Source organism: Schistocerca serialis, chromosome 2 (genome assembly GCF_023864345.2).
Source record: "Schistocerca serialis cubense isolate TAMUIC-IGC-003099 chromosome 2, iqSchSeri2.2, whole genome shotgun sequence".
Classification (NCBI taxonomy): Eukaryota; Metazoa; Arthropoda; class Insecta; order Orthoptera; family Acrididae; genus Schistocerca; species Schistocerca serialis.
In genome coordinates, this window is record NC_064639.1 from 776,795,021 (window position 1) to 776,808,423 (window position 13,403).

At 47.0% G+C, this 13,403-nt stretch overlaps 1 protein-coding gene across 1 annotated transcript in view; it reads left to right on the forward strand.

Moving 5' to 3' along the window:
- The window catches only part of LOC126458002 (ATP-binding cassette sub-family C member 4-like), a 120,778-nt gene that overhangs the window by 15,242 nt on the left and 92,133 nt on the right, over window positions 1–13,403 (forward strand). The window contains exons 6-7 of the mRNA XM_050094775.1: window positions 1,444–1,677; window positions 4,422–4,708. Coding sequence (XP_049950732.1) covers window positions 1,444–1,677; window positions 4,422–4,708 — 521 coding nt within the window. The remainder of the gene's footprint in view (window positions 1–1,443; window positions 1,678–4,421; window positions 4,709–13,403) is intronic.

A 13,403-nucleotide genomic window follows, 5' to 3' on the forward strand; every position in this document is an offset into this window, starting at 1 on the left:
CCGATGTATGAGAGGGACTGTTGTTGTTGTTGTGGTCTTCAGTCCTGAGACTGGTTTGATGCAGCTCTCCATGATGAGAGGGACTGAATGGCCGTAAATCAGATCAGATTAAATAAATAAGTAGATAAATAAATTAAATAAATAAATAAAATCGTCAATTTCTTTTTCAGTTCTTGAATTATCATCATTTTGCTGATGTCCCACCAGGCCTCCTCACGTGTATTTTTGTTGTGCTAGTCTCCGTTCTTTCGGTTCCGCAACACCTCTTTTGCGCTGTAGAGCTGTATCAGGCAAGATACGTCTCGCTGGTTATTTTTGCCGCGCACGGACAGCATAACTACTGTCTCGCCTGCACGAGCAGAGTACTCTGGAATCTCTTTGCCGCGGGCCGGTCGACCTCTGCGTTTCGGATCGCTGTGCGGCAAGTTCTACTTCGGCAGCTGCGGGCAGAAACACTATATCAAGTGCGCAAGGTATAGATATTAGATTTGTGGAGCGCTCAACTGCGCTGTTATCCGCACCCGTACAAATTCCCAATCAAAAAAAGTCCAGTCTCGCCATTTTCACGAATGATGATGAAATGATGCGGACAACACAGAAACCCAGTCCTCGAGCAGAGATAATCCCCGGTCCGGCCGGGAATCGAACTCGGGACACCGCGGTCCATGCAAAATACAGCTACGAACGCTTCTGTGCACATTGGATCCGCTGCTTTACAAGTGCCATGTCAAAACGTTAAAAGACTTCGAGATCATGGTACAAACGATAATAATTTTTCCTTTATTTACAAAAAAGTATGGTTAGTTGGTTGATTCTGGTGAGGACATCAAACAGCGAAGTCATCGGTTCTATCGGATTAGGGAAGAGTGGGGAAGGAAATCGGCCGTCCCGTTTCAAAGGAACCGATTTAAACTATCATTTTGCAAGCTATGGCAATTGTGAGCACTGATTTGGGACGTTAAGAGGCCAATTTACGGATGTACGGAATGCTATTTCTCCCTATGTGCCTGACTGCGATATTTTCCGTGGGCACAGATGCCCGTTTGTCTACCATTCGTCGAAAACACCGTTCCAACAGCAATCATTGCCACGGTCTAGGGTCCATATGGTAGTGAGAAAATATCTGACAACTTTACAGACTAAAAATTTCACGTAGTTTTGAACTTCACATAGCTGCAACTAACTTGCATATTGGATGCTACGCAGAGAGAGAAAATAGTAAAAAAAACTGATTCAGTCAAGGTGACATATGAATGCATGTATTTTAATTGTTCGTTCCTGGACGTACCATATTTTCTAAGTGTTTCGGGTTCCTCGTGAAACAGTAGTCCCTCTAATAATTAGTGGCTCAAAAACGTCGGTTAACTACCCAGCCTACATCATGTAGACTATTTTGACATTTTACGTAATAACGATTTTACATTATATGTTGTTCTCACACAGGAATTCCTGGCGAATGAAGAGATCGCTGAAACGGAAACAAAGTCCCGCGTGTTGTTGAACGGAGTGGACCACAAGGAAGGCAAAGAGGAGAAGGTAGACGACGTTGCGGTCCAGTTGGAGGGGGTGACGGCCAAGTGGGTGGAGAGCCTCAGCGACAACACGCTGGACGCCGTGGACCTGCGCGTGCACCGCGGACAGCTTGTGGGCGTCGCCGGGCCCGTCGGCGCCGGCAAGGTACGGTGCAGAACGTCATCTCAGGAGGAAGCGCCTCTGTGTGCCGCCAGTCAGCTCACGCATCTGCCCTCCACTTGTCTCTACCGTTACTTGCAGTTTCATCTAGGCTGACGAGCAAAGATACGGAACGGAGAACTTCGAACTCTAGTCTAGTGAAAATACCATTTTAATTTGAGTAAATTCCTTTCGACCATTAGGCCGCGTCATTCTGAAACTGAAGCAACTATTAAAACCGACGTTTCAAAAATCCTTTCAGCTGTCTTCTTGGGGGGGGGGGGACTAAGCTGCTGGTTTCTGAGGATGGTCTACTCTATACACCGTCGTATTTCGGTATTCACGTGACATTTCCCAGAAACTAGAAGTTTGCCATGTGACAAACGAAATACGTCAATATATAAAGAAAATCATCCTCAGGAACCAGTAGTTTAGCCGCCCTGAAGGACCACGGCAAGGACGTCGACACGTCGGTTTCATTAGTGGTTCAAAATGGTTCAAATGGTTCTGAGCACTATGGGACTTAACATCTTAGGTCATCAGTCCCCTAGAACTTAGAACTACTTAAACCTAACTAACCTACGGACATCACACAACACCCAGCCATCACGAGGCAGAGAAAATCCCTGACCCCGCCGGGAATCGAACCCGGGAACCCAGGCGTGTTCATTAGTGGTTTTAGATGCGAAATAACGTGACCTAATCCCCAACAGGAGTTAATTCAATTTGATGTTGGCCGTGGAAGCTTTGTCAGTAAGGAAAATTTTGCTTTTTGAGTTTTCTTTTGGAGGTTCTTGGTAATCAGATTTGGGAGAATCAAGTGAAGATTCTTGAAACCAATGCTTTCTACCGCTCCCCTGTCTTTGGAGTTGCAGTGTTCGATACTAGCGTTCAGTCGTTTCTACACTATTCAACTGAGTATCTTAAAATTTAGCCTCCAATTCGTGCATCAGAAACCATAATCCTCAGCTGCCTTGAAAGATTAAATATTCAAATACTTCTTCAGCTCAAATTTTCATCAAATTACTGTATTTCCAACAACTACCAGAAATCAACCTGACCGAGTAACGCTGCTGTTGGAGACTGCACTCTGCGCGGGCCAGGGCTACACGCAAGTGGCTGCTGGAGTACTGGTTATTCTTCATGTATTAATGGCCCCACTAATACATATCGATAAAACGAATATCGCACTACACTAATCTGGGACCACTCTACCGAATAGGCACGTAAAATTAAGCTTCAAAAATAATTCTGTTTCTAACAGGAAACACACTGACGCTTTCCGTTGACACTTTGCGTCGTATGAAACATGTGATGAGCGGTATTGTTCGGGATGACTTCGTCTACATCTATATGTTGTGAAAATTAATTGTTGTGTCCGACTTCTTGGACACTGAGATGGCAATACAGTTAATTAGAACACTCTGAATACGTAATACTTTATTAATAAAACAAAAATTATCTTTGCTCTCCAGGCCCGGGTGTAGCTATGAAACTGCACACGTGGACTTGCGGTTCAGAACACACCACACGAGCCACGAACTGATACAAGATCAGAGTGTCCGTATTGTGGCTTCACTACAGCTACCAGAAAACTCAAGCTCGTTGACACTTGTTGACACAGTTGTAATAGCATTGCCGCGTAGGCACAGTTCAACGGAGGCGGAAGTCTTTTCACCCCCTGACGGTTGACATCGGTGTTTCACGGCAAGTAAACCGGACAACAACGTTACTCCGACAGGAACTTCCTGGAAGTGGGCAGGATCCGACCTCGAAGAGAACTGTACTCCTGGCTTCTCGTGACGTTATTTCAGAGCAGAGGCTCGGCGGTGGCACCTCGGTAACTGCGGAAGACATGGCTTTTTCCTAGTATCTCATTGGTGCATCGTGATACCGCTATGTTGTGCAGTATCTCTGCGGCGGTCGATACTTCTCAATACTCGACGACACCGCATTAATGTTCATAATATGCGGGCATAAAACGTGTTCCGAAATCCTACAACAGACCGACGTCAGCGATACAGAGCTATAGTTGTGTGTATCTTTTCAATGGTCGTTCTTGAAAATGTGAATAACCTGCGCATTGAAACTTCCTGGCAGATTAAAACTGTGTGCCCGAACGAGACTCGAACTCAGGACCTTTACCTTTCGCGGACAAGTGCTCTGCCAACTGAGCTACCCAAGCACGACTCACGCCCCGTCCTCACAGCTTTACATTCGCCAGTACCTCGTCTCCTACCTTCCTAAGCTGTGAGGATGAGGCGTGAGTCGTGCTTGGGTAGCTCAGTTGGCTGAGCACTTGCCCACGAAAGGCAAAGGTCCCGAGTTCGAGTCTCGGTCCGGCCCACAGTTTTAATCTGCCAGGAAGTTTCATATCAGCGCACGCTCCGCTGCAGAGTGAAAATCTCAACCTGCGCATTATTGCAATGACTTGGAACGCTCCCTTCCCGTAGAGATGTAGGACAGACTGCTGCTGGAACAGGAGCAATTTCTTTCACATTCGCTGTGGAGAATTGTGTAGGTATCGCATCACTTCCATTCGCCACTCCTCTTCTGAGCGATTTTACTTACTTTTCTACGCCGCAGTAGCTTATCCCAATATGTATAATTTTTGAGTTCGTGCGTCGATTGAAAGGAGAAACTGTAGATGTTCTGTGTGACAATTTCGCTAAACGGAATTAAGTATTAGTTAATAGTTGGTGTTTGGCAATAAATTAATATTTGTTAATCTGTACGTGTCACTGTTCCAGAGCTCCCTGCTGCAAGCAATCCTGGGAGAGCTGACGGTGAGCGAGGGGACGTGCAAGGCGCACGGCAGGCTGTCGTACGCGTGTCAGGACCCGTGGGTGTTCGCGGCCACGGTGCGCCAGAACATCCTCTTCGGGCTGCCTTTCGACCGGCGGCGCTACCGAGAGGTCATCCGGGTGTGCGCGCTGCAGCGAGACCTGGACCTGTTGCCCCAGGGAGACCTCACCGTCGTGGGCGAGCGCGGAACCTCGCTATCCGGGGGGCAGAAGGCGCGCGTCAACCTCGCCAGGTAACTCTGCTGTATACAACACTATAGGTTCCCACCTGCAAACATTAAGTGGCCACAACTGTTACACCACCTCGTTTGTAACAACAGGCGGGGTTTGCTCTTCACTCTACATCTACATCAACACACATACTCGTATTCTGCAGTCCTCTATACAGTGCGCTGCAGACGGTAAATCGTACCAATACTTCCGATTTTCATTCGTTTTCCATTCCCGTGTTAAGCAAGAGAAAATGACTATATGCCTGTGTACGTGACCTATTCTCTCCTACCTTATTCTCAAGATCTATCTATCTATCTACCTATGTATCTATGGCTTGAGCCTTGTCCCACAGTTACGCAGGGTCAGCCATCGTTAATCGGATTTTGCATGTTAATGGTTAAGGGGTGGCCGGATGCCCTTCCTACCGCCACCCCGTACCCTCCGGGACGGAATTAGTGTACCCCAACTGTCTGCGTCGAGTTTAATTCATGGAGAAGTGCGAATGTGTTCAGATGTCTGCGAGCCGTGTAACTGAGCCGGAACATGGGGACCAGCCCGGTATTCACCTAGCGGGATGTGGAAAACCGCCTAAAAACCACATCCAGGCTGGCCGGCACATAAGCCCTCGTCGTTATTCCGCCGGGCGGATTCGATCCGGGGCCAGCGCGCCTACCCGAGTCCATGAAGCAGCGCGTTACCTTACTCTCAAGATCTCTGCGCGAGATAAAGGATGGTGGCAGCACAATAGTCACACAGCCTTTTCCGAATACAGTTTCTCTAAATTTACCCAACGGGGTTTCGTGAATATGACGCCTTCTTGCAGAGATTCCGATTTAAGTTGGCCGAACATTTCTGTTACTGTTTCTCACTGGCCACAGCGACCTGTTACGACCGTAGCAGAGCGTCTCTGAATTCATTCGGGACCTGTTCTCATACCGTTCTGATGAGGGTAGTACACTACCATTAGTCGAACTAACATCTAGCACACGTTTTCTTTTACAGATGCATTGTATTTCACCAGAAACTTTCCAACAAATCTGTCTTCCAGGCACTTTCCTAATAATACATTTTCATATCGCTTCTTAATGTTACCCCTAAATATTTATAGTGGGTGGTTATAACTACAGTGCAACTACTCATGGGGGTCATGTGTGGACTGTAATTATCGTATGGCAACAAAACTCGGTAGGTATGCCAATGTGTTGATGCGGAACCTATTTACGTTGGAAAAAATTAGTTCATATTTTGACCACCAGGTGCAAGCCTGACGCTGTAGAACATATCGTAGAGGCCTCCAGTCGGCAGAAATTTACCCACTGGGAGGCAAAACTCTGTAGTTGTGACTTTCACATAACTAAGTTGGTGAGTCACCCACCGTCCTACAATAGAATGTTGCCGTCCGCCAACATACCTGGCCATTTGGGATTGACGGCGCGCTTCAGTTTTTAAAAAGTATCCACGTACCTCTGTGCGTTAATTCAAGCGCGCCACCATTTTCTGGCAGGATAATGCTTACCCACATGTTGCCGACTTTGTTTCGATCACGCTGTAGAAGCTTCACTCGTATTTACTTACACATCCTTCGCACAGTCCCAACCTTTCCCAGTGAGATTCCCACATTTTTGGAGCCCTGAAAAAAGACACTCATGGCCGTGGATTTGCTTTGGACGAACGCTTTGGGACAATCGTTTACCTCAGGAAACCGCAAATATTTTCCATAAAGACACTGCGTATCTTGTCTCACCGAGGGATAAATGTGTTAACAGTTATAACGATTACTTTTGAAATAATAAAGAGTTTTCAGAATGAGATTTTCACTCTGCAGCGGAGTGTGCGCTGATATGAAACTTTCCTGGCAGATTAAAACTGTGTACCCGACCGAGACTCGAACTCGGGACCTTTGCCTTTCGCGGGCAAGTGCTCTATTCTGGAAACATCCCCCAGGCTGTGGCTAAGCCATGTCTCCGCTATATCCTTTCTTTCAGGAGTGCTAGTTCTGCAAGGTTCGCAGGAGAGCTTCTGTAAAGTTTGGAAGGTAGGAGACGATATACTGGCAGAAGTAAAGCTGTGGGTACGGGGCGTGAGTCGTGCTTCGGTAGCTCAGATGGTAGAGCACTTGCCCGCGAAAGGCAAAGGTCCCGAGTTCGAGTCCCGGTCGGGTACACAGTTTTAATCTGCCAGGAAAGTTTCATATCAGCGCACACTCCGCTGCAGAGTGAAAATCTCATCCTGGAAACATCCCCCAGCCTATGGCTAAGCCATGTCTCCGCTATATCCTTTCTTTCAGGAGTGCTAATTCTGCAAGGTTCGCAGGAGAGCTTCTGTAAAGTTTGGAAGGTAGGAGACGAGATACTGGCAGAAGTAAAGCTGTGGGTACGGGGCGTGAGTCGTGCTTCGGTAGCTCAGATGGTAGAGCACTTGCCCGCGAAAGGCAAAGGTCCCGAGTTCGAGTCTCGGTCGGGTACACAGTTTTAATCTGCCAGGAAAGTTTTAATAAAGAGTTTATTTACTTTTTTCCCATCCGCCTCGTTTTCATTTGACTCCCCTTTACACATACGTTGTGTCACATAGGCTACTTCATAAAATCTCCTACACACTTTGTTAGAGGGCAGACAGCGCGATCCCAGGTAAACCATTTTTATTTATTAACAAAAACTTTGATCCATGAAATTACAGATAGCATGAACTTAACTGATTAGAACGATCAGATCTTTAGCATATTTTCAGTTTTAATCAACATAATACGTATTAGCATGGTTTTCCTTTTTAATGAAAAGAATAACGAAGCTTGTGCTTATTCAATGTGTTCCCGCCTGATGCAAGCATCTAAAAATGAACAATCTTGTCGTCTTTCTCACGTTCACCGTAGGACCTTGTCAATTTTCTGCTAGTCATATTCATTTTCTTTCGGTATTTCTGTCGTCAATCTCTTGGATCCAAGAAGCACGTATGGTATCTCTCCTGCGCAACACAATTAAAGGACCACTTTTTCGAATCCCCGTAATTGCTTCCTACTGAGATGCATTCTTTGAAATTTCGCTCAAAGGTACCTACAACCTTTCTCTATAAAGGTGCAAAAGTGTGGTGGCCTAGGACCTCACCTTCGGGGTCGACAACGCTTCAGATAGCAAAGTGTCGGCACATGCCAAAAAAATGCCACAGCTCAGAAATTAATGTGACGTGTAATGTGGGTTAATGATGTCATATTGTTAGCAAATTTCACCAAAATTCTGCCTAGTACCACTGTGGATCTTTCACCCAATGGGAAGGTCGTCCATCCCATCTTACATTTCACCACTTGTTTTGACGCCTCTGCGATAACAGACAGAACCGCGACGCCCAGCATTGAAATAACGCGGTTTTATTACAGATGGGCGAGGTAAACATTTCGGATAACGCCACTCAGAAATGACATGAAAAGGCCTCCGGGGACGGCATAAAGGGCGCCAATGAAACCACCCTTTCCTTGCACCGTGGATTCCCACACATTTCGCGGTCGAAAACGACAGTTGAAATTGCGATGAGAGACAGGGCGACGTTCTCGACAACCTTTGACACTGCTGACAACCACGAATGTTTCAGTCCTTCTATGAGGACACCGTGGGACTGCATTCCCACTGAACGTGACTCCACCCCGTTGGAGTGCAGCGCGACCGAATTTCTGCTCTCGTGTGCAGGCTGGTAACAATAGGCACCAATCAAAACCATTCGAGGGAATTTGAACATTATCCAGAGCAGCAAAGGGTGTTTGTGCATTTTCAATCTTCTTGTTTTGTGCCCTCTTTTGGCCTCATCGCCGGGTAGGGGAGAAGGGTACGACACTGACACATGCGTGGATAAAACAACAAAAAGTTCCTCTAAAACCCCCCACCCCCAATTCTACAATACCGTACACACCCACATTTATTGAGAATTTTCAAAAATATGATTTTACAGAGAAAATCTGCGAAGTAGCCCTAGCTGCCTGCAGGCAGCAATCTGGCATCGACGACGTATCAAGTGGTTTCTTACCTGAAGGCGCCTAGGACTGCTTCGCAGCTTTTCTCTGCAAAAACGAGTTCTGGAAACGTCCCCCAGGCTGTGGCTGAGCCATGTGTCCGCAATAACCTTTCTTCCAGCAGTGCTAGTTCTGCAAGGTTCGCAGAAGAGCTTCTGTGAAGTTTGGAAGGTAGGAGACAAGGTACTGGCGGAATTAGAGCTGTGAGGATGGGTCGTGAATCGTGCTTGGGTAGCTCAGTTGGACGCCGGCACGGTAGCTCAGCGTGTTCGGTCAGAACGACCAAACACAACGATCAAAAAAAAAAGTTGGTAGAGCACTTCCCCGCGATAGGCAAAGGTCCCGAGTTCGAGTCTCGGTCCGGCACACAGTTTTAATCTGCCAGGAAGTTTCACATTTTAAAAACTCTCAGTAAATGTTGATTGGGGGGGGGGGGTTTAGAGGGGTCCTTTCCTGATATATTCACGCTTGTGTCAATGTCGCACCTACCCGCCCCCCTCTCCCACCCCGTCATCACACCACAGGAAGGCAGAAAACAGGATGGCTGAAAATGAATAAGCAGCCATTGCTACTTTGGATCACGTTCAGATTTCGTCGAATGGTATTGAATGATCTTTATTGGTACCAGCCTGAACACGAGAGCGTGAACTGCAGTCGTTCTACACTCCGAAGGGGTATGGTCACGTCCAACGGGTATGCAGTCACACAATGTACTCAGAGAAAGGTTGAAACATTCGGGGGTGTCAGAGCGTGAAAAGCTGTCGTCCTGTTGCTCATCACAATGCCAGCTCTCGTTTCGATCGCGAAATGTGCGGGAATCGATGTTTCAAGGTAAAGGTTGGTTTCGTTGGGGCCCTTCATACCATCCCTTGAGGCCTTTTCTTGTCGCTCCTGTGTGGTGGCGTGACTGAAATATTATCCTCGGCCATCCATAAGAAAACCACTTTATTTCAACACTGGGCGTCGCGTTTCTGTCTTCCATCACAGAGGCATCAAAGAGGGGGTTAAATGTGGCTATGACGGTGTGTCACGAGCTTCCAGTTGTGTGAAAGGTCCACGGTGGAGCTGGGCAGAATTTTGGTGAAATTTGGTAATTTTGTGACGTCATTAACCCACCTCACACGCCACATGAACTACTGATCTGTGACCTTACTTCCACATGTGTCGATACCTCGCTGATTTTCTGTACTGCTCGCACACAATCATAGAATTTGCGAACTTTCTACAAGGTTCCCTGGAAAACCGATAGCCAGTGGAACTCGAGCGAACAACTGTGACTCATAGCCGCACACGATCGAATGCCGTTTGCGCATGTACACCTAGCTGTCACAACAGAGAGAATTCTCTCTCTTTCGCTGTTGCTCGTTCGCTTCTGTTCGCTTCAGTGCGCAGCGTAAAAGACTCTCGATGAAGGGGCTGATGGGACTATTTGAATCGGTAGAAATCAAGTGATATCTACCCGTATTAATTGATTTATGACCGCTGCTAACGTGAACTATCAGACAGCGCTGTTTATTGCATCTACATCTACGAGAGCAGAAGTGATGTGCTGGATTAACGATCGCTGAATGGTAATACGTAATTGATTTTGCAGTCATCTTATGTACTGACATGCTGTACCCATTAACCACAGCGTTATCTGCTGTCTAAAGTTGGTAGCTATTGGACCGGCGCCAATACCGATCAACGGCATTCGATTTCAATCGACGTAGCTACTCCAAACAGTGATCGTGCTGAGAGTCTTCTTAGAATACGCATACACTACTGTTATACTCACGTGACGTACTATGTAATAAAAGGGAGCTTCTTTTGCCAAAATTATTGTTTCCAGCCCTCTCACTTGCTGAAACTTCCTGGCAGATTAAAACTGTGTGCTGGACCGAGACTCGAACTCGGGACCTTTGCCTTTCGCTTGCTTTCAAAAACGTTTGACGAGCACATGGCATACTTTGCACAGCCAAGTCAGCAGGCATCCCTGGACATATTTCCGCCTCTCCCAGGCCTTTGTGAATGGCGACATACAGAAGAAAAAACAACAGATTGTGCCCCTGAAAAAGACGAAAACTACTAGAAAATTGTGATTACTACAGCAAGTTTTACACGGCGAAGTTTTTGGGTGCCTTAAAAATTTAAAGCTTTCATACAAAACAGACAATGTAGTGTACACTAATGGATTAATAGCTTCATAAAAAGTAATTATCGCTCTAGAAAACATATTTTACCTCATAATAGATTTTCACAGAGTCTTTTCTGTGATTGAAACAAGCAAAACCACTCTATAACACGACTCGTTCTTCGGGGGACAGGTCAGCGATCTTCCGTGTGAAGCTGACAATGAGAAGTCCCCCGCGCCGATTCTGTACCAATAGTAACGCATATTGGGGTAGACAGAAAAAAGGATGGCGTTCTGTTTCAGTACAATTCTGCAAAGTTTTGCATCTACCTTGAGTTTACGTCAGCGCAAGAACGCAATCACGCTGAAGGAAACGGCGTTATTTTCCGTGAACAGTGTGATAACCGAACAAACGTAAATTACGCAGCGGCTGCTAAAGCCACAGTACTCGTCATTTGGGTCGTTCACGTTATGTTGAAATATCCTTAATCTCATACGCATCCTGTGGTGTCACCGCCAGACACCACACTTGCTAGGAGGTAGCCTTTAAATCGGCCGCGGTCCGTTAGTATACATCGGACCCGCGTGTCGCTACTATCAGTGATTGCAGACCGAGCGCCGCCACACGGCAGGTCTAGTCTAGAGAGACTCCCCTAGCACTCGCCCCAGTTGTACAGCCGACTTTACTAGCGATGGTCCACTATCTACATACGCTCTCATTTGTAGAGACGACACTATAGTATAGCTTTCAGCTACGTCACTTGCTACGACCTAGCAAGGCGCCATATTCAGTTACTATAATTACTATCTCCCGAAAGGTATTCTGAACAGATAATGTTCCGTCAAGAGCGACGTTCATCATTAATGGATTAAAGTTAAGTATCAAACTAATTACGTCCGCTTTCTGAATTCTCATTCCTTGTCATGTTCCAGACCTCACGTCAGTATATTTCTTCCCTCCTCACGCCAGCCTGCGTGAGCTAAAACGCGTGCATTTCGGCCTCCTCTCGTAACACTGTGTTGGCTCTTCTGCTAACACAAAACATCCAATTCCTAAGTACATGATAAATCTGTAATGGATAGAAAATCATTAAGGTACATTAGATTACAGGAAGAGGGAAGGCACATGATAGTGCTGTAATGGACAGGAAATCAGTACGGTATACCAGATTCCAGGAAGGGGCGCAACTGCCGCACCCTGCACCGCCCAATCCACCCACCCCTTCCTTCCGACTCCTCTGACGCCCACGTGTGGCGATTTCCGCTGTAATCTGTCCTACAGTGAGAACAACATACGCGAATTTCAGCGGCAGAACGCAGCACACTTACTTTTCTTGCTATTCTCGTACTTGCAAGTCACAACATCTCAGGCGCTAGACATGCTGCTGCACGATATCGCCAATGTTTACCACTAACATGACCCATGTAAAATATGTTTTCCACCTGATGATGACGGCTAACCAAGAAAATGCGTAGCGGATTTAAAACTTCGTGACTGTTGCAGAATTACACTGTCCAGTCACATTAGTGTGACCATCTGTCAAAAGCCCGAATAACCATTTTCTGCAGCGCGGACCGCACACACAGATACAGCTGGGGACGTGAATGAGATTTTATAGTTGCGACATCCTTCCAACCAATGCTCATCTGAGGAGCTTAAATGTTGGTCCATTCCATCAGTTTCACGATAAAAACACTGGCGCGCTTGAGAATGCCACACACGTCACTCAGCTCGAGCACCGCCGTCAGAGTACTTCTCCACACCTTTCTGCTCGCCGCACATTGCCAACTTTCCCAGAGATGCGTCTTTCCCCTATCTGTCTACTTTGTCTCTCAAAGACTAATTATACTCTCTCCAGTTACATTAATGCGACCACCCGTCAAATGCCTGAATAAACAGCTTCTGCAGCGCAGACCTGTGCGAGACGTGCAAGAAGAGAGTCAGTGAGGCTCTGGAAGGCACCGACACAAATGTGGAGTCATGCCGAATCCAGCGCCGTGGCCAGTTGTGCTAGATTTCACGGCTGAGAATCCACGGCTCCAACAACCAGATCAAGATGGTCCCACAGATTCTCGATCGGGTTTAAAATCGGGGAGTTTGGTGGCCAGCGGAGCACGATAAACTCAGCCTGGCGCCCTTCGAACCACGCACATACACTGCGAACGGTGTGACATGTTGCATTGTCCTGCTGATAGAAGCCAACGAAAATCAAACTGCATGTAGAGGTGGGCATGGTCCCCCAACGGTAGATTCATACTTGTGTTGATCAATTGTGCTTTTCGCCGACCGCGGTGGCCACGCGGTTCTAGGCGCTGCAGTCCGGAACCGCGCTGCTGCTACGGTCGCAGATTCGAATCCTGCCTCGGGCACGGATGTGTGTGATGTCCTTAGGTTAGTTAGGTTTAAGTAGTTCTAAGTTCTAGGGGACTGATGACCTCAGCCGTTAAATCCCTTAGTGCTCACAGCCATTTGAACCATTTTTGAACTGTGCCTTTCAGAATCGCGAGAGCCCTCAAGGAATGTCACGAAAACATTCCCCGGCCCATAACGCTCCCTCCTCCGGCCTGGACCCTTCCGACGATTGCTGCAGGGCGTTTGCATTCA